General features: G+C 41.5%; 9 protein-coding genes across 9 annotated transcripts; 6 read left to right on the top strand and 3 right to left on the bottom strand.

The window, feature by feature from the left end:
- Positions 1 to 99: 99 nt before the first annotated feature.
- Positions 100 to 1,130, top strand: LOC132260325 (protein seele). The gene is made up of 4 exons (XM_059758368.1): positions 100 to 342; positions 405 to 575; positions 635 to 786; positions 894 to 1,130. Exons 1-4 carry the CDS (start codon positions 249 to 251, stop codon positions 1,071 to 1,073), a joined length of 597 nt encoding a protein of 198 aa, XP_059614351.1. The 5' UTR covers positions 100 to 248; the 3' UTR covers positions 1,074 to 1,130.
- A 132-nt stretch (positions 1,131 to 1,262) lies between these two features.
- On the bottom strand, positions 1,263 to 3,753 carry LOC132260321 (probable methylcrotonoyl-CoA carboxylase beta chain, mitochondrial). Its single transcript, XM_059758358.1, has 4 exons — positions 3,395 to 3,753; positions 3,095 to 3,307; positions 2,566 to 3,030; positions 1,263 to 2,509 (listed from the first exon to the last, which is right to left on the bottom strand). Exons 2-4 carry the CDS (start codon positions 3,224 to 3,226, stop codon positions 1,355 to 1,357), a joined length of 1,752 nt encoding a protein of 583 aa, XP_059614341.1. The 5' UTR covers positions 3,227 to 3,307; positions 3,395 to 3,753; the 3' UTR covers positions 1,263 to 1,354.
- Positions 3,754 to 3,861: 108 nt separating this feature from the next.
- Positions 3,862 to 4,303, top strand: LOC132260326 (cytochrome c oxidase subunit 7C, mitochondrial-like). Its single transcript, XM_059758369.1, has 2 exons — positions 3,862 to 4,052; positions 4,126 to 4,303. The coding sequence occupies exons 1-2, from the start codon at positions 3,969 to 3,971 to the stop codon at positions 4,240 to 4,242; spliced, it is 201 nt and encodes a 66-aa protein (XP_059614352.1). The 5' UTR covers positions 3,862 to 3,968; the 3' UTR covers positions 4,243 to 4,303.
- Positions 4,304 to 4,348: 45 nt separating this feature from the next.
- LOC132260324 (protein immune deficiency) lies at positions 4,349 to 5,399 on the bottom strand. The gene has a single exon (XM_059758367.1). The coding sequence runs from the start codon at positions 5,243 to 5,245 to the stop codon at positions 4,370 to 4,372; it is 876 nt and encodes a 291-aa protein (XP_059614350.1). The 5' UTR covers positions 5,246 to 5,399; the 3' UTR covers positions 4,349 to 4,369.
- Positions 5,400 to 5,455: 56 nt separating this feature from the next.
- Positions 5,456 to 7,757, top strand: LOC132259887 (UDP-glycosyltransferase UGT5-like). Its single transcript, XM_059757698.1, has 2 exons — positions 5,456 to 6,181; positions 6,244 to 7,757. The coding sequence occupies exons 1-2, from the start codon at positions 5,774 to 5,776 to the stop codon at positions 7,411 to 7,413; spliced, it is 1,578 nt and encodes a 525-aa protein (XP_059613681.1). The 5' UTR covers positions 5,456 to 5,773; the 3' UTR covers positions 7,414 to 7,757.
- Positions 7,758 to 7,958: 201 nt separating this feature from the next.
- LOC132260075 (UDP-glucosyltransferase 2-like) lies at positions 7,959 to 9,685 on the top strand. The gene is made up of 2 exons (XM_059757989.1): positions 7,959 to 8,371; positions 8,447 to 9,685. Exons 1-2 carry the CDS (start codon positions 7,973 to 7,975, stop codon positions 9,614 to 9,616), a joined length of 1,569 nt encoding a protein of 522 aa, XP_059613972.1. The 5' UTR covers positions 7,959 to 7,972; the 3' UTR covers positions 9,617 to 9,685.
- Positions 9,686 to 9,803: 118 nt separating this feature from the next.
- On the top strand, positions 9,804 to 11,543 carry LOC132260074 (UDP-glycosyltransferase UGT5-like). Its single transcript, XM_059757988.1, has 2 exons — positions 9,804 to 10,249; positions 10,323 to 11,543. Exons 1-2 carry the CDS (start codon positions 9,848 to 9,850, stop codon positions 11,493 to 11,495), a joined length of 1,575 nt encoding a protein of 524 aa, XP_059613971.1. The 5' UTR covers positions 9,804 to 9,847; the 3' UTR covers positions 11,496 to 11,543.
- A 111-nt stretch (positions 11,544 to 11,654) lies between these two features.
- LOC132259181 (uncharacterized) lies at positions 11,655 to 15,172 on the top strand. The gene is made up of 3 exons (XM_059756733.1): positions 11,655 to 12,114; positions 12,182 to 13,347; positions 13,651 to 15,172. Exons 1-3 carry the CDS (start codon positions 11,716 to 11,718, stop codon positions 15,170 to 15,172), a joined length of 3,087 nt encoding a protein of 1,028 aa, XP_059612716.1. The 5' UTR covers positions 11,655 to 11,715.
- Positions 15,173 to 15,193: 21 nt separating this feature from the next.
- On the bottom strand, positions 15,194 to 17,127 carry LOC132259180 (UDP-glycosyltransferase UGT5-like). Its single transcript, XM_059756732.1, has 4 exons — positions 16,605 to 17,127; positions 16,109 to 16,546; positions 15,701 to 16,042; positions 15,194 to 15,645 (listed from the first exon to the last, which is right to left on the bottom strand). Exons 1-4 carry the CDS (start codon positions 16,983 to 16,985, stop codon positions 15,256 to 15,258), a joined length of 1,551 nt encoding a protein of 516 aa, XP_059612715.1. The 5' UTR covers positions 16,986 to 17,127; the 3' UTR covers positions 15,194 to 15,255.
- Positions 17,128 to 17,143: the final 16 nt, after the last annotated feature.

Raw genomic sequence — 17,143 nt, 5'->3', positions numbered from 1 at the left:
TTTTCGCAGGACGCGACACTGAACAAAAACTCCACGAAAGCTGACTCTGTGAGGTTATGTGAGAGCGAGAGAGGCTTCGTTAAGTTGACGGCGCGCCACCTACACATACACAAAGGCATTCTGGCCAATTGGAACGTGGAAACGTGTTCCTCCAGTGGACAATATAAAAAGAAATGCTTGATTTTCCAAGGGTGCCAGTCAATTTCCAGTGTGCCAGGTGATAAAAATACCTTACCGACTATTCAGAGATGATGAAGACTGACTGTGTTGCATTCCTGCTCCTTTTGGGCGTTGTGGCAATTGCCGGACAGAAGGTTGATCCTCGGGAGGCGAAGTGCCTCAGTAAGTACAACACTTTTAAAGGCTTCCTAGTTTACAGAACTCCTTCTAACTTATTTTATTAGTCTGCAAGGCCACGCTGGTCGAGATGGACAAGGCTATAAGTAAAGTGGATCCCAGGAAGAAGGCAGAAGTGGGGAACTTCCGGATAGATGCCACTGGGGATTCAGGAGCCAAGAAGATGGTGCCTCTGGTGAAGTCTGAGATGTACTTGACGGAATTGATGGAGGAGATCTGTAAGTTATCGCGCGGTGGTGACGAAAGCCCACTGATAAAAACTCTTGATGGATTTCAGGCGAGAGCATGGATGATTACGCCAAGGCGAGATTCAAGAAAGACGGCAAGTTTACCATCCTCAAATTCATCGAAGACGGAGGCATGAATCCACTGGTAAGCGAGGTGGACTTCGTTCAGGATGGCGATCTCAACAAGAGCCTGAAGCACTACGTAAGTGAATGATAACATGCTAATAAGCGGGAAGTCAATTCATGCACTGGTGGAGGTAGATAAGGGAATTAGAAATGCCACGTTAGTGAAGCATCTTTCTTCTTCAGTGTCTCGAGGTTCTGGAGGACTACGAGGTGGATATCCTGAAGATCTACATGGCTGATGAGCCTGTCAAGGATGCCGATTACAAGGTCTGCACGCACGCCGCGCGCTATTGCGAAGATCCGGCGCCTCAGGAAGAGTACACAATGGAGGAAGATGAAGAATCCGAGCGTGAGGAACTGTGAAGAGTCCAAGAGTGTCTTTTTCTATTCAACAATAAAGGTGTGTTTTCTCAAAAATAATATTCAAGAACACCAAATTCATCATGCATTCTCTTAATTTCTTGAGAATGGATGACTTCTCATCCGTAATTTCTCGTTTAACACCCGAAAAGTAACAAATCCCTTACTCTGGTCATTTTTTAAAAGTATGTATAGATAAAATCTCTTTAATTGGCACGTAAATGCTGTATAAATGCAATAGTTTACACTTTGGCATCACAGAACTGGGCTTTCCGGCCGTTGTTCTACATTCTGAACACTCCAAATCGCGTGGCGTCGCCAGGATTGTTGAGTGCAGCACTCAAGCTTAAACCCAGAACTCGCCTTGTATCTGCCGGATCAACAATTCCGTCGTCCCAGAGCCGAGCAGTGCTGAAATAGGGAGATCCCTCGTGCTCAAAACGCTCAATGATGGGGCGCTTCAGCTTCTCAGCTTGCTCCTCTGTCCAGGACTTTCCGCTGCGCTTGTGCTGCTCCTCAGTGATCTGCGCCAGCACTCCGGCCGCCTGGGAGCCACCCATCACGGAGATCCTGGAGTTCGGCCACATGTAAAGGAAGCGTGGAGAGTAAGCTCTGCCACACATGCCATAGTTTCCAGCTCCGTAAGATCCTCCAACCAAGAGAGTGATCTTCGGCACATTGGCACATGCCACAGCCGTGACCATCTTGGCTCCATTCTTGGCAATTCCATGGGCTTCGGCGTCGCGTCCCACCATAAATCCCGTGATGTTCTGCAGGAAGATCAGCGGGATGCGTCTCTGTGCGCACAACTGGATGAAATGGGCACCTTTGAGGGCGCTCTCTGAGAACAACACACCGTTATTCCCGATCACACCCACAAGATTCCCATAAAGTCTCGCGTAGCCACACACCAGTGTCTCGCCGTACATCTTCTTGAACTCCGTGAAGCGACTTCCGTCGAAAACTCTCGCGATGACCTCACGGATATCGAAGGTCTTGGTGAGATTTGATCCCACAATTCCATAAATCTCCTTGGAATCAAACTTGGGGGGCTCAATAACACCTCCGGAGTGTTGAGAGGGACCTCCTGACACGGAAACCGTTGACGAAAGGCTCAAGTTGTCGTTGTAGGCATTCGATGAGGCGTGATTGAGATTTCCAATCACTTGCCTGGCCAGATAGAGAGCGTGCTGATCATCTGTGGCGTAGTGATCAGTCACTCCAGAGGTTTTGCAGTGCAGATCGGCTCCTCCTAAATCTTCAGCCGACACAACTTCGCCCGTTGCGGCTTTCACAAGTGGAGGACCAGCCAGGAAGATCGTTCCCTGTCTTCTCACAATGATACTCTCATCCGCCATGGCGGGCACATACGCTCCTCCAGCTGTACAACTGCCCATCACAACCGCAACTTGCGAAATCCCTAGAGCCGACATGTTCGCCTGAAAGAATTATAATTCATTAACAATTCAGCAACAATTTCTCTTCGAGAAAATACCTGATTATAGAAAATTCTTCCAAAATGCATTTTATCGGGAAAGACCTCCGCCTGACGAGGAAGATTGGCGCCTCCAGAGTCCACAAGGTACACACAAGGCAGTCTGTTCTCTTGAGCGATCTCCTGCGCCCTCAAGTGCTTCTTCACCGTCACCGGATAGTAAGTTCCTCCCTTCACAGTCGCATCGTTGGCCACAATCATGCACTCTCTGCCCTGAATCCTGCCAATTCCTGTCACAATTCCACCGCAATTCACCACTTCCTTCTCATACAACTCATGCCCGGCCAAAGTGCTGAGTTCCAGAAAGGGAGAACCTTTGTCCAGCAGCAAATCTATCCTTTGTCGCGCTAAGAGCTTCCCTTTCGACGTGTGTCTCTCAACAGCCGTATCTCCGCCTCCAGTAAGAGCAGACGCTGTGTTCTTCTTGAGCTCATCCACAAGTTGATTCATGCTGGAGAAGTTTTCCTGTGAAGAAAGCCATCAAGCCATTGAGCACTTCTCTCACAAGAAGTCATGCTTCACAGTTTACCTGATACTCAGCAGATGTGGCATTAACCGGTGTTCCTATTACATTCGCCTCCCCTATGTGGACACTGCGCGTCCCCAGCCCCGTCCAGCGGAGTCTGAGGCATCTTCCGAGCAGCCTGGAGTGGTTGATCATCACGAATCACGGAGTGTCAGCAAAGACAGCGAGAAGATTGGTGATGTAACGGCCTGGATTAGGGCACTTTTATCACAATATCTGCAATGATAGGTATGCGTACTGATTTATTCTTGTTCGCTGGATTGCGTCGAGACTCCACAGGTGGGATTGGGCGATAAAACTCACTGATAGCGCGGGAAAAATGAGGAAAACCTCCAGCCGAGTGCGCGTGGTGCGAATGTGAATTTTCTCCTCCAACGTGGGGCTTGCCAGATGGAGAGATGTGAGCCGAGTCACAATAATGCGTCTGACATAGAATTTATGAAGAAACGCGGAAAATAGTAGAAATTACTATGCCAAACTCTCTATAGAGGTATTATCTAACATGAATAATAGGAATTCTCTACCCCCAATAATGCGAAAATGCCGCGTTTACCATTTTGACCATTTTTTAGGTACTTGCCGCCAACGAAAAACACCCGGTTCAGACGCCCGATAGAATATCCACTTTAAAGAAACAAGTAAAATAAAAGAATCTTTGTCATATTTTATTTAGATAATTTCGTGTTGCAAATATTGAGAAAACTCCAGGGAAAATCCTGTAAAATCAATTTTCAGTTTTGCATGTTTTCCCACCCAAAATATCGGGCAACCCGTCCTTCGTTAAGTTCGATGCTGTGAGTTGCTGTCAGTTTCCTGAAGTTTTCGTGATTGCTGAAAATTCTTTTCTGCTCATTTTCACCAGAAATCCAGCGCAAAAATGCTCGGTCGTGCATCCACTCTGGTCAGAAGCACCCTCAGCAACTCCATCCGCTATGGGTCACATGGAGGAGTGCCTGGAGAAGTGAGAAATTCTGCCGTCATTACATAACAAACATAACCGCAACTTTAATGCCATTTTCTTTTGCTTTCCACAGAATCTTCCCTTCGGGCTCCACAATAGGTACCGTCTGACGGCTTGGTTCTGCGTGTTCTTCGGCTCTGGACTGACTCTGCCCTTCTTCGTGGTCAGACATCAGCTGCTGAAGATGTAAATGATGTTCCCAGCCGATAGTCCAGGCATAATTGATGTAATTAAATGAAGAGTATCCCAGAGTCGTTGTACAATTTTATTGTCCTCTGGCAATATCACAAATGGAATGGGAAGTGCGGAATGTATAATCAATCTGTTGATTCAGTGCTAATCTCGGACTGTCGCCGGGATTTTGCTCTGTTGGCCTTCTTCCAGTACTCCTTCAGGTAGTAGACGACTTCCTGGTGCGGTCGTCGTCGCCAGAGGACCTCTGTAATTCTGCCCAGAGTGGCTGTCGTGTCCTCCTGAGTCCACCCGAGAATCATCTGATAAATCACCTCCTTCACGCCACTGATGTGATTATCCTCCATCAGCTGATCAATCTGTCCCTGAGAGTAACCCAAATCCCTCGCCACGTTCCTCCAATCCTCGCCCAAGTGCGTGGCGATGATTTCAATGTGCTCGTGCTCAAGTTTCTCCTGACTCTTCATCATTGCATCAATCGAAGGCGTCTTCCTGTAGATGCGCTCGCCGCTTTGGCCACTTCTCTGCCTCGGAGAGATTCTTCCCGGCTCCGTAGAGATGTTATAAACGGAGCCAATATGAAGATTATTCACATTTGAAAACTGGAAGACATTGCAAGCTTGAGTGTTGTTCACCTGGGTGACATCAAGTTGATTCTTCCTCTCTCTAGATGTACTCGCCACTGGCAGAAGTGGCGACGGAGTCTCCGGAATGCTGATCTGGGACTCCTGCCTCACGATCTCCATAGAAGGCGTTGGAGGAATTGACGGAAATGAAGCTTCTGAGTTGTTTCTCTCCTCCAGTGCCGCTTCCTCAATCTCATCATCAGTGCGAGGTGCCATGGGACCAGCGTCACTCCTTAAAATACCACCAGAAGCGCTCCCGGAAGCCACCTTGGCCGATCGGGAGAAGATATTCGCAAAGATCTCACTGACTTTCGACATGACAGCGCTCTGGGAATCTTTGTCTGGTGATATTTTACGGGTGTCAGGAATTTTCATCCTCCTCTCAGGTCACTACAGCAAGACGAATACACTGAACAACTATTCAGGTAGGATTTTCCACGAATTTTCGCGGAAAAAGCGAGTTTCTGGATGCTTTTCTAAGAATTTTCTTTGTAAACACCGAGCTTGACAGATCGTCGAGAGCGCCACCTGCAAACGATCACGCATGTTTCTAATCGGGGATTTCCCATGAATCTATCTCTTAAAAATAAGAACTCACACATAAAAGTTCCCATGAAATTCATTTTTCTATATTCTAACTGTTTCTCTGTTCCCTGAGTACAGCAGACATTCCTGATTATGAAGCTGTAGCTTATTCCAGTCAACACACTTTAATTTATCTATATATTTCTACACAGCACGGGAAATTATGGCCACTATTATATTACCACATAATTTTATTGGTACAATAGTCGTGTACACGTGCGTTAAAATTAGGTGATAACATCGAAGCTTTTCTCTAATTACTTTAAATATATTCAACTCACACAGTTTTCCTGAGACTTTCGTGAAAAGAAGTTAAATATGATGTGTTTTGCGCTTCTTATGATTTTGCTTGTATCGTTTCCATATTGTATAAATTGTGCTAATATCCTAGTATTGGAAACTGTTCCATCTCCAAGTCATCATATTTGGATTAGAACCATCACAACAGCTCTGGCTGCGGCAGGACACAATGTGACATCCTTATCGCCAGATATTGAAGAGGAAACACCGGAAAATCTTCATTATTTGCATCTGGATAAGGTTTACGACGTGATATACAATCCAGAGGACGAGGATTTCATCATGTCACCAAACTTTCTGACGTGGGGAGCATTAAATTCGTATTTGCAAATGGTAATAATCCACATGTCTCCAGAATTTATATTAAAAGGATGCCTGAAATCAACAGGATTTCACCAACTTCTTGCCTATCCAGATGATTTTAAGGTGCATTACAATCCATTACAATATAAAATTTGAATTTTCAAAACTATTTTATTGCTTTTCAGTTCGATTTGGTGATATATGACTTATTTGTAATGGGAATAATGCTTCCATTCGTCCAGAAATTCAACAATCCCCCACTCATAACGTTGTCAATTGTTCCTTCAATTCAAATTATCTCACAAATTTTTGGTGGTTCACTCCAATCAGCATACGTACCACATTTGCTTAACGAAAATACAGATTTAAGCACATTTCGTGCACGAATCAACAACTTCTTAATAGCTCATCTAGATTACTTTTGGCTAGAATATTTTATTGTGCCTAGACTCAACAAACTGTTAAAAAAGGGCTTCCACAGGGATGTTGATATAAAAGAACTAAACAGACTTTCAAAAGTAGCTCTGATGAACAATCATCCCGGATTAGATAAAATTGAACAAGCCTTTCCAAATGTTATATCAGTTGGTGGACTCCAGATCCAGAGAAATAGGACTCTCAATAAGGATCTTCAGGAAGTCATGGACAATGCCAAGAGTGGAGCGATTCTCTTCTCTTTGGGAACTAATGTGAAAAGTGAAATGCTTGGAGATGCTCGACAAATAGAGATTCTGGAAGCATTCAGAGCTCTTCCTCAATACACATTTATTTGGAAATTTGAGGCTGATTCTCTACCAGTGGAAGTTCCTTCAAATGTTGTAATCAAGAAATTTGTGCCTCAAAATGATCTTTTGGCTCATCCAAACATGAAGCTTTTCATCAGCCATTGCGGCCTTCTCAGCACACAGGAATCGGTTTGGTATGGCGTTCCAATTCTTGGACTTCCGGTTTTCGGTGATAATTGGCTAATTATGAAGTTGAGTATAAAAACTGGAGTGGCAGAACAAGGCGATTTAAGGAATATCGAAAGGAATGCCTTTAAGAAATTGATTGAGAAGATGATAAATGATCCAAAATATAACGAAAATGCAAAGATTCGCTCGAAAATCTTCAGGGATCAGAAGGAAACGCCTCTGGAAAGAGCGATTTGGTGGATTGAATACGTTCTCAGACATCCCAATATGACTCATATGAGATCACAATCGATGGACTACAATATTGCTCAAAGACAATCCTGGGATGTTTTGGCATTTCTGTACACCGTCTTTCTCGTCACAGTGCTGATCCTCGTGAAGATGTGCTGCTGCGTCTGTCGGTCATGTGTCAAGGAAAAACTTAAAATTAAAAAGGATTAAAATTGTGACAGGGGGTAAACATGTGCCACCCTGAATAAACCCGGATTGCGCTAAAAGATTGTGGATTTCGTTTGGGATTGCGATTATACACTAGAAATCGCGGATTGTGCTTGAGATTGCGAAGATTGAATTCTCAGTGAACCGTGATCGCGCCACATGTTAACCCTTTGATTTGTAATATATTTTGTACTTTCAACTCTAATAAAACGATGTTCTGAACTTATATTCCACTTTTTTTCAGTCTCAGTATCTGTGTAACTCCTGAAAATGTTGTCGTCATGTTGTAATTTTTGAAGATACATACATTGTATACAAAATTATATAGCAAGTTGTCTAAATATAGCTAAATAATATATGTGAAATCTGTTTAAAAAAAAACGCGAAAAACGTGTGAAATACATAGAAATTTTTATCAGTTGTTCTGCTTATCTCTGTTTGCCATCGCTGACATCATAACATAATCGCTATCAAGGCTGCTGAATTTAATTTCACTGCATGAAATGGTATAGAAACGAAGCACTGGCAGTTATACTGAGACTCTCGACAAAACAAGTTCACCATGAAATACTTCGCGCTTTTTATGATTTTGCTTCCCTATTTTGCAAATGGTGCTAATATTCTTATATTAGAAGCCGTTGCATCTCCAAGTCATCATATTTGGATCAGAACCATAACAACAGCTCTGGCTGCAGCAGGACACAATGTGACATCTTTATCCACGGATATTGAAGAGGAAACGCCGGAAAACCTTCACTATTTGCACCTGGACAAGGTTTACGACGTAATGTACAATCCGGAGGATGCAGATTTCGGCACAGAATGGGACTTCTTTGAAATGGGAGACATTAATTCATATCTTCAAATTTACCTATTGTTCGAATTCCCAGAAGTAACATTAAAAGGATGTTTGAAATCTACAGGATTTCGTCAACTTCTGAATTATCCAGATGATTTCAAGGTATTTATTCTTAGGAGTATTAAATAATCATGATGCAAAACTCAGCTGCTTAATAATTTTCTTTATGATTTTCAGTTTGATTTAGTGATTCACGATTTCTTTGTTATGGGAATAATGCTGCCATTCGTTAAGAAATTCAATGATCCTCCAGTCATAGCGCTGACTGCATTCTTCTCAGTTGAATTTGCAGCTCCTATTTTCGGAGGAACTCTTCACAGCGGCTATCTGCCATACGTAATGAACAATAATGAGGATTTAAGTACTCTTCTTGCACGAACAAACAATTTTCTTCTCGGCCACATTGATTACTTCTTGAAAGAGTACTACGTCGCTCCCAAACTTAACAATATGTTAAGAAACGATTTTCCGGGAGATGTAGACATTCGGGAATTGAATAAGAGATCAAAACTTATATTGCTGAACAAACATCCCGGATTGGATATAATTGAACAAGCCTTTCCAAATGTTATATCAGTTGGTGGACTCCAGATCCAGAGAAATAGGACTCTCACTAAGGATCTTCAGGAAGTCATGGATAATGCCAAGAATGGAGCGATTCTCTTCTCTTTGGGAACTAATGTGAAAAGTGAAATGCTTGGAGATGCTCGACAAATAGAGATTCTGGAAGCATTCAGAGCTCTTCCTCAATACACATTTATTTGGAAATTTGAGGCTGATTCTCTACCAGTGGAAGTTCCTTCTAATGTTGTAATCAAGAAATTTGTGCCTCAAAATGATCTTTTGGCTCATCCCAACATGAAACTCTTCATCAGCCATTGCGGTCTCCTCAGCACACAGGAATCGGTTTGGTATGGAGTTCCAATTCTTGGACTTCCTGTCTTTGCTGATCAATTTAAAAATCTGGAGGTGAGTGTGAAAGCAGGACTCGCAGAAAAAGGAGATGTGAAAAATATCGAAAGGAATTCCTTTAGGAAATTAATTGAGAAGATGTTGAATGATCGGAAGTATAGAGAAAATGCAAAAAGCCTCTCAGAAATCTTCAGGGATCAGAAGGAAACGCCTCTGGAAAGAGCGATTTGGTGGATCGAGTATGTTTTGAGACATCCCAACATGACTCACATGAGATCGCCATCGATGGACTATAATATCGCTCAGCGACACTCCTGGGATGTTTTGGCATTTCTGTACACCGTCTTTCTCGTCACAGTCCTGATCTTCGTGAAGATGTGCTGCTGCGTCTGTCGGTCCTGCACTAGGAAAAAATCTAAAACCAAAAGGGATTAAATTTTTGATAATTTTTGTAGTTACATAAGTGAAATAAAACAAAGTCATGAACTTGGCTTTTCTTACGGACTCAATTTAATCTCTGTAACCTACAAAAGCAATGTCACCGTGACTGATTATTTTTAGATAACATTTTCATTATCATCGTTATATGTATACCCAAGTGTATACTGAAACATTTACTGTCTAGAGCTCTAGTGTCTGTCAGACTTGCAAAATAATCAGTGCACCATGAATATTTTTGCGTGTTTCGTAATTTTGGCGCTTCCCTTTTTTGCAAACAGTGCTAATATTCTTGTATTAGAAGCTGTTCCATCTCCAAGTCATCATATTTGGATCAGAACCATCACAACAGCTCTGGCTGCAGCAGGACACAATGTGACATCCTTATCGACAGATATTGAAGAGGAAACGCCGGAAAACCTTCACTATTTGCACTTGGATAAGGTTTACGACGTGATGTACAATCCAGAGGATGAGGACTTTGAAATGGAATTCAACTATTTCGACATGGGAAACCTTAATTCTTATTTACAATTATTTATGTTTGTCGATTTTACGGAAATTATTCTGAAGGGCAGCTTGAAATCAACAGGATTCCGTCAACTTCTAGATTATCCAGATGACTTCAAGGTAAGAAAAATTGAAGTCAAATATGATAAAATTTTCTTTCTTGATTCAAAATGCGGAATGAATTTTCTTTCAGTTCGACTTGGTTATTCATGACTTCATGGTTAGCGGAATATTGTTACCGTTTGCGAAGAAATTTAACAATCCTCCAATTATAGCACTGACGGCCTTCTTCTCAGTCGAATACAGTGCTTCAGTTGTTGGAGGAACACTAAATACTGCATATGTTCCGTATATAATTAATAACGATGGAGATTTGAACACTCTCCTTGGACGTACTAACAATTTTCTGCTCGCCTATTTGGATTATTTTATGAGAGAATACTATATTGCTCCTAAACTAAACAAAATTTTGACAAATGAGTTCTCTTGGGATGTCGATATTCGAGAATTGAACAAATTATCGAAAATAGTCATGCTAAATAAACATCCCGGATTGGATATTATAGAAGAAGCATTCCCGAACATTATATCAGTCGGTGGACTTCAGATTCAAAGAAATGACAAACTTCCCATTGACCTCCAGGAAATACTAGATTCAGCGAAGAATGGAGCAATTCTCTTCTCTTTAGGTACTAATGTAAAGAGTAAGATGTTAGGAGATGCTCGACAAATAGAGATTTTGGAAGCGTTCAGAGCACTTCCTCAATACACATTCATCTGGAAATTTGAGGCTGAATCTATGCCAGTGAAGGTTCCTTCTAACGTTATCATTAAAAAGTGGATTCCTCAAAATGATCTCTTGGCTCATCCGAACGTAAAGCTCTTCATCAGCCATTGCGGTCTTCTCAGCACACAGGAATCGGTTTGGTATGGAGTTCCAATTCTTGGACTTCCAGTCTTTGCAGACCAGTTTCAAAATCTGCAGCTAAGCATAAAAACTGGAGTGGCAGAACAAGGCGATTTAAGGAATATGGAAAGGAATGCCTTTAAGAAATTGATTGAGAAGATGATAAATGATCCAAAATATAACGAAAATGCAAAGATTCGCTCGAAAATCTTCAGGGATCAGAAGGAAACGCCTCTGGAAAGAGCGATTTGGTGGATTGAATACGTTCTCAGACATCCCAACATGACTCACATGAGATCGCCATCGATGGACTACAATATTGCTCAAAGACAATCCTGGGATGTTTTGGCATTTCTGTACACCGTCATTCTCGTCACAGTCCTGATCCTCGTGAAGATATTCTTTCTAATAATTCGACGCTGTTTGACAAAGAAACCAATCAAACCTAAGAGAGAATGAATTATGTAAAAGAAAATCTGTAAAATACATTTGAAATCCAATGCCTAACCTTGCACATTCTTATCGCTCCTTCCCCCAACGAAAACCGAATCGTCACCATGACTGATACAAAGAAAATTGTGAATGTAATTCTACGATAACGACGATATCTTTTATATATTTCACTTCACAACCGGTTTCTAGTCAGTAATACTAAATTTTTCGATACAGTCGGTTCATCATGAAGCTCCTTGCGATTCTTCTGATTTTGCTTCCGTGCTTCGTAAACTCTGCAAATATTCTAGTCTTGGAGGCTCTACCTTCTCCTAGTCATCATATATGGATCAGAACCATCACAACAGCTCTGGCTGCAGCAGGACACAATGTGACATCCTTATCGACGGACATCGAAGAGAAAACTCCAGAAAATCTTCATTACCTTCATCTGGACAAGATTTACGATGTTCTATATAACCCGGAGGACGAAGACTTTGAGATGGAGATGGACTTTTTCGAGATGGGAGAAATGAATCCTTATATTCAATTGATTATGTTTTACAGCTTTCAGGACGCCACAATTAAAGGTTGTACGAAATCTACGGGATTTCGTCAACTCCTCGCCTATCCTGATGATTTCAAGGTAAGAATCGTAGTGAAAAATGTTTGTAATTTCATATTATTAATATATATTTTACAATACTTTCCAGTTTGATTTGGTGATTCACGATTTTTTGGCTGGTGGAATAATGCTGCCGTTTGCGACGAAATTCAACAATCCTCCAATCGTAGCATTAACAGCCTTCTTCTCAGCGGAATTTACTGCTTCATTTACTGGAGGAACACTGAACACTGCATATGTTCCTTATTTAATTAACAGTGGCGCAGATTTGACTTCTTTCCTTGGACGCACCAACAATTTCATACTCACTCATCTGGATTACTTCCTGAGAGAGTATTATCTTGCTCCTCTGTCCAATCGCCTGCTGAGCCAAGAATTTCCTTGGGATGTGGACATTAGAGAATTGATGAGCCAATCGAAAATAGTGTTGCTAAACAAGCATCCCGGATTGGATGTTCTGGAACCAATCATGCCAAATGTAATTTCCGTTGGAGGACTTCAAATTCAGAGAAATGATGGTCTTCCTGAAGATCTTCAGGAAGTCATGGACAATGCCAAAAATGGAGCGATTCTCTTCTCTTTGGGAACTAATGTGAAAAGTGAAACGCTTGGAGATGCTCGACAAATAGAGATTGTGGAAGCATTCAGAGCTCTTCCTCAATACACATTCATCTGGAAATTTGAAACTGATTCTCTACCAGTGGAAGTGCCTTCAAATGTCTTGATCAGAAAATTTGTGCCACAAAGCGATCTTCTGGCTCATCCGAACATGAAACTCTTCATCAGCCATTGCGGTCTTCTCAGCACACAGGAATCGGTTTGGTATGGAGTTCCCATACTCGGACTTCCCGTGATGGTAGATCAGTTTCAGAATTTGGAACTGAGCATAAAAACAGGAGTAGCGGAAAAGGGAGATATAAAAAATATCGAAAGGAATTCCTTTAGGAAATCGATTGAGAAGATGATGAATGATCCAAAATATAGAGAAAACGCAAAAATTCGCTCAGACGTCTTCAGGGATCAGAAGGAAACGCCTCTGGAAAGAGCGATTTGGTGGATCGAGTATGTTTTGAGACATCCCAATATGACTCATATGAAATCACCATCAATGGATCTTTACCTCGTTCAGCGACAATCTTATGATGTTTTGGCATTTCTCTTTGTCATCATTCTGGTCACTTTCCATGTCTTCCTGAAAATTTCCTGCTGCATCTGTCGAAGTTGCTCCAAGAAAAAGTCTAGGAAACCCAAAAGAGATTAATGCTGATTGTAAAAAGAATTTGTATATATGAAAATATATAAGTAATCAACATTTCTGTTCCTATGTTGTGCTATATTGCTACGATAACAAATTTATCTGCCACAGCCGTCACAACATTAATCTCTCACTGAACATATGATTACATAAAAAATTGCGGCAAGGTCGAGCAAACAGCTTAGAGTCTCATCATGACTCGATAGAAAAAGTTGTCAGTAGTAGAAAAACCGTGAAGAGAGCAAGTTCACCATGAAATTATTCGTGATTTTTGTGATTTTGCTTCCGTATTTTGCAAACAGTGCTAATATTCTTGTATTAGAAGCTGTTCCATCTCCAAGTCATCATATTTGGATTAGAACCATTACAACAACTCTGGCTGCAGCAGGACACAATGTGACATCCTTATCGACAGATATTGAAGAGGAAACACCGGATAATCTTCACTATTTACACTTGAACAAGGTGTACGACGTGATGTACAATCAGTCAAATGAAGATTTTGATATGGATTGGGACTTCATTGCGATGGGCAAGATAAATCCTTTCCTGCAAATATTTCTCTTCTCTGACTTCTCCGAAATCATACTGAAAGGATCTTTCCAATCAACTGGATTTCGTCAACTCCTCGCATATCCCAGTGACTATAAGTTCGATTTAGTCATTTATGACTTCTTCGCTTTTGGTATCCTGCTTCCCTTTGCCCAAAGATTCGGTGATCCTCCAATTGTGGCACTGACCGCCTTCTACTCAGTGGAATTCAGCGCTTCTCTCGTCGGAGGAACACTAAGTCCGTCTCATGTACCTTATCTAGTCAACAGTGAAGGGGATTTGACAACGTTCTCCGGTCGCTTTAGCAACTTTCTGTTGACTCACTTAGATTATTTTGTAAAGGAATATTACATTTTTCCAAGATTAAATACTATGATGAAGCGAGAATTTCCATGGGCCAAAGATATCAGGGAACTCCATGCTCTAGCGAAAATTGTTCTTCTGAATAAGCATCATGGTCTAGACGTTATTGAGCAGGCCTTCCCGAATGTGATTTCCGTTGGAGGACTTCAGATTGCGAGGAATAAAGGACTTTCGAAGGACTTTCAGGAAATTATGGACAATTCAGAGAACGGAGTGATACTTTTCTCTTTGGGAACCAACATGAAAAGTGAAATGCTTGGAGATGCTCGACAAATAGAGATTTTGGAAGCCTTTAGAGCTCTTCCGCAATACAAAATCTTATGGAAATTTGAGACTGATTCTCTGCCAATAGAAGTACCGTCAAATGTTATTATACGAAAATGGATACCTCAAAGCGATCTTCTGGCTCATCCTAACATGAAGCTCTTTATCAGCCACTGTGGTCTTCTCAGCACACAAGAAGCAGCTTGGTATGGCGTACCAATTCTTGGACTCCCGGTTTTCGGTGATCAATGGCAGAATATAAAGTTGAGTACTGATCATGGAGTTGGCGAGCAAGGTGATCTTGCTAATATAGAGCGACAATCTTTTAAAAATCTTATTGAAAAAATGTTGACAGACCCAAAATACCAAAATAACGCCAAAATCCGTTCAGAGATGTTCCAAGATCAAAAGGAATCGCCTCTGGAGAGGGCAGTTTGGTGGATAGAGTATGTTTTGAGGCATCCTAACATGACACATATGAGATCATCTTCTATAGACCTTGGAATGATGCAAAGACAATCCTGGGACGTCCTGGCAGTTCTATTCACAGTCGTAGTAATAATAATCATATTATTCTTTAAAATTTTCTGTTGTATTTATCGCACGTGCTCTGAGAAGCGACAGAAAAAGATAAAGAAAGAGTAAATAAAAGCATGTTTAGTCTATTCATTCATTTTTATTGTAAATATTGTAAATATAATCATGATTTACTACACAAACCATATTTTTTACTCCCTCTTCTTTTTCGCAGATTCCTTCTTCGCAATCCTTCTGAAGATTAGACACACAAGTTTGCTGATACAGAACAAGAAGATAAGGAATAGCGCTGAGAAGAAGGCGAGAACATCCCAAGAATGTCTTATGAAAACTCCCTGATCCAATGATTGGGATCTCATGTGAGTTGAGTTAGGATTCCTAAGAACGAATTCTGTCCACCAAATCGCTCTCTCCAGAGGTGTCTCCTTCTGGTCCTTGAAAATCCTAGACAGAGCCTGAGCATTGTTCCAATATTTGGGATCGTCCAGGATCTTCTTCATTACTTGCTGCAGAGAATGTCGTTCAATCTGCATGATGTCCTGCTGCTCAGCAATTCCTTGCTTAGCCAGAAGTCTGATATTCTGCAAGGCAAATTTTAGTCAAGTAAATGTCTCCTTCTGTAGGATACAATCTTACGTCAAATCCATCCGCAAATATGGGAATTCCCAGCATTGGAACGCCATGCCAAAGAGCTTCTTGGACGCTCAGAAGACCGCAATGAGTGATAAACAGCTTCAAGTTGGGATGAGCTAAAATGTCATTCTGAGGAAGCCAACTTCTGACCACAACGTTACTCGGTAGACGTCCCGGAATTTTCTCAGGGTCCATCTTAAAAATTATTGTATACTCAGAAAGAGATCTGAATGCTTCCAAAATTTCAGTGAAACGCTCGCTTTTCACCATGCTGCCCATAATGTTGGTGCCCAATGAGAACAAGATTACTCCTTTCTTTGCCTCATCGAGTATAGTTTGGAGGTCCTGAAGAAAGGGAAGAACAGAAATGCAAGTAGGTTCATGTTTCTAACATTCTTCTTGTGTCATTACCTTCGGAAGAGCATTTGCTCTCTGAATTTGCATGCCTCCAACGGAGATAACGTTCGGCAGTGATTGCTCCTGAATTGAAAGGACTGGGTCTTTGTTAATCAATACTAGTTTAAGAGTTTTGTCCAATTCCCGAACATCCTTTAAATGAGGGAAATCGTGACCCATTGCTTTGTGTATCCTTGGAGTGATGTAGTACATTCGAAGGAGATAGTCCAAGAAAGTGAAAACAAAGTTATTCATACGATCTTGGAAGGTCTGTAATTCAGAAGAGTAGAAAATGTAGGGAATAAATGCTGGGGTGAAAGTTCCTCCAAGAACTGGTATTGAGAATCCAGAAGAAGAGTAGGCAGTTGCACCTATAATAGGCGTGCTGGGAAACTTTGTGGCGAACGGAAGAAGAAGTGGGCCAAGCACGAAATCGTAGATGATCAGGTCAAACTGAAAAAGCCATACATTTTGAATTATGGCTTATCTTGACAATTTTTTTGGTTCTTACCTTGAAATCATCCGGATAGTCCAGAAGCTGCTTATATCCTTTAGAAATCACACTTCCTTCAAGTGACCGCATGCTGAATGTTACAAACACTAGAGTTTTTATAAATCCATTAGCTTTTCCCAGCTCAACATAATTCATGTCATCAGAACCATCGTAAAGAACTTCATAGACTTTGTCCAAGTGCAGATAGTGAAGATTTTCAGGAGTGTCTTCCTCAATATCCGCAGAAATGGCTGTGATATTGTGCCCTTTTGACGCCAGGGCGTAAGTCAACGTTTTCATCCAAACATGATGGCTTGGAGAAGGCACAGGTTCCAGAACTAGGATATTGGCACAGTTCACCATGTACGGCAGCAAAACTAGTAAGATCTTCATGATCATTAGCGAACAACTTAAGAAATGTACTTCTTTACCTTTCCAAAACTATACTGAATGTTCGCAACATAATCCAATTCTTATGAAGAAAAATTATCTCGGCAGATAACGTATCAAGAGTCAATTGCGCTAATTCTGCTACAAGGTCAACAACGTTGTCAGTA

Source organism: Phlebotomus argentipes, unplaced genomic scaffold (assembly GCF_947086385.1).
Source record: "Phlebotomus argentipes unplaced genomic scaffold, Phlebotomus argentipes genome assembly scaffold_18, whole genome shotgun sequence".
Taxonomy (NCBI): Eukaryota; Metazoa; Arthropoda; class Insecta; order Diptera; family Psychodidae; genus Phlebotomus; species Phlebotomus argentipes.
The sequence above is the reverse complement of the archived record's forward strand: the minus strand, read 5'-3'. Positions and strand labels throughout refer to the sequence as shown.

Bases quoted from the DNA above. Each gene is read 5' to 3' on its own strand.
- LOC132260321 (XM_059758358.1), bottom strand. From the start codon at position 3,226: ATGATCAACCACTCCAGGCTGCTCGGAAGATGCCTCAGACTCCGCTGG. The intron at 3,031-3,094 runs GTAAACTGTGAA...CTTTCTTCACAG, and splicing joins CCACATCTGCTGAGTATCAG to GAAAACTTCTCCAGCATGAA. The intron at 2,510-2,565 runs GTATTTTCTCGA...TAATTCTTTCAG, and splicing joins GAAGAATTTTCTATAATCAG to GCGAACATGTCGGCTCTAGG.
- LOC132260326 (XM_059758369.1), top strand. From the start codon at position 3,969: ATGCTCGGTCGTGCATCCACTCTGGTCAGAAGCACCCTCAGCAACTCC. The intron at 4,053-4,125 runs GTGAGAAATTCT...TGCTTTCCACAG, and splicing joins ATGGAGGAGTGCCTGGAGAA to AATCTTCCCTTCGGGCTCCA.
- LOC132259887 (XM_059757698.1), top strand. From the start codon at position 5,774: ATGATGTGTTTTGCGCTTCTTATGATTTTGCTTGTATCGTTTCCATAT. The intron at 6,182-6,243 runs GTGCATTACAAT...ATTGCTTTTCAG, and splicing joins CCTATCCAGATGATTTTAAG to TTCGATTTGGTGATATATGA.
- LOC132259180 (XM_059756732.1), bottom strand. From the start codon at position 16,985: ATGATCATGAAGATCTTACTAGTTTTGCTGCCGTACATGGTGAACTGT. The intron at 16,547-16,604 runs GTAAGAACCAAA...TGGCTTTTTCAG, and splicing joins ACTATCCGGATGATTTCAAG to TTTGACCTGATCATCTACGA. The intron at 15,646-15,700 runs GTAAGATTGTAT...TTTGCCTTGCAG, and splicing joins TATTTGCGGATGGATTTGAC to AATATCAGACTTCTGGCTAA.
- LOC132260074 (XM_059757988.1), top strand. From the start codon at position 9,848: ATGAATATTTTTGCGTGTTTCGTAATTTTGGCGCTTCCCTTTTTTGCA. The intron at 10,250-10,322 runs GTAAGAAAAATT...ATTTTCTTTCAG, and splicing joins ATTATCCAGATGACTTCAAG to TTCGACTTGGTTATTCATGA.
- LOC132260075 (XM_059757989.1), top strand. From the start codon at position 7,973: ATGAAATACTTCGCGCTTTTTATGATTTTGCTTCCCTATTTTGCAAAT. The intron at 8,372-8,446 runs GTATTTATTCTT...TATGATTTTCAG, and splicing joins ATTATCCAGATGATTTCAAG to TTTGATTTAGTGATTCACGA.
- LOC132259181 (XM_059756733.1), top strand. From the start codon at position 11,716: ATGAAGCTCCTTGCGATTCTTCTGATTTTGCTTCCGTGCTTCGTAAAC. The intron at 12,115-12,181 runs GTAAGAATCGTA...AATACTTTCCAG, and splicing joins CCTATCCTGATGATTTCAAG to TTTGATTTGGTGATTCACGA. The intron at 13,348-13,650 runs AGATTAATGCTG...TTTTGCAAACAG, and splicing joins AAGTCTAGGAAACCCAAAAG to TGCTAATATTCTTGTATTAG.
- LOC132260324 (XM_059758367.1), bottom strand. From the start codon at position 5,245: ATGAAAATTCCTGACACCCGTAAAATATCACCAGACAAAGATTCCCAG.
- LOC132260325 (XM_059758368.1), top strand. From the start codon at position 249: ATGATGAAGACTGACTGTGTTGCATTCCTGCTCCTTTTGGGCGTTGTG. The intron at 343-404 runs GTAAGTACAACA...TTATTTTATTAG, and splicing joins TCGGGAGGCGAAGTGCCTCA to TCTGCAAGGCCACGCTGGTC. The intron at 576-634 runs GTAAGTTATCGC...GATGGATTTCAG, and splicing joins GGAATTGATGGAGGAGATCT to GCGAGAGCATGGATGATTAC.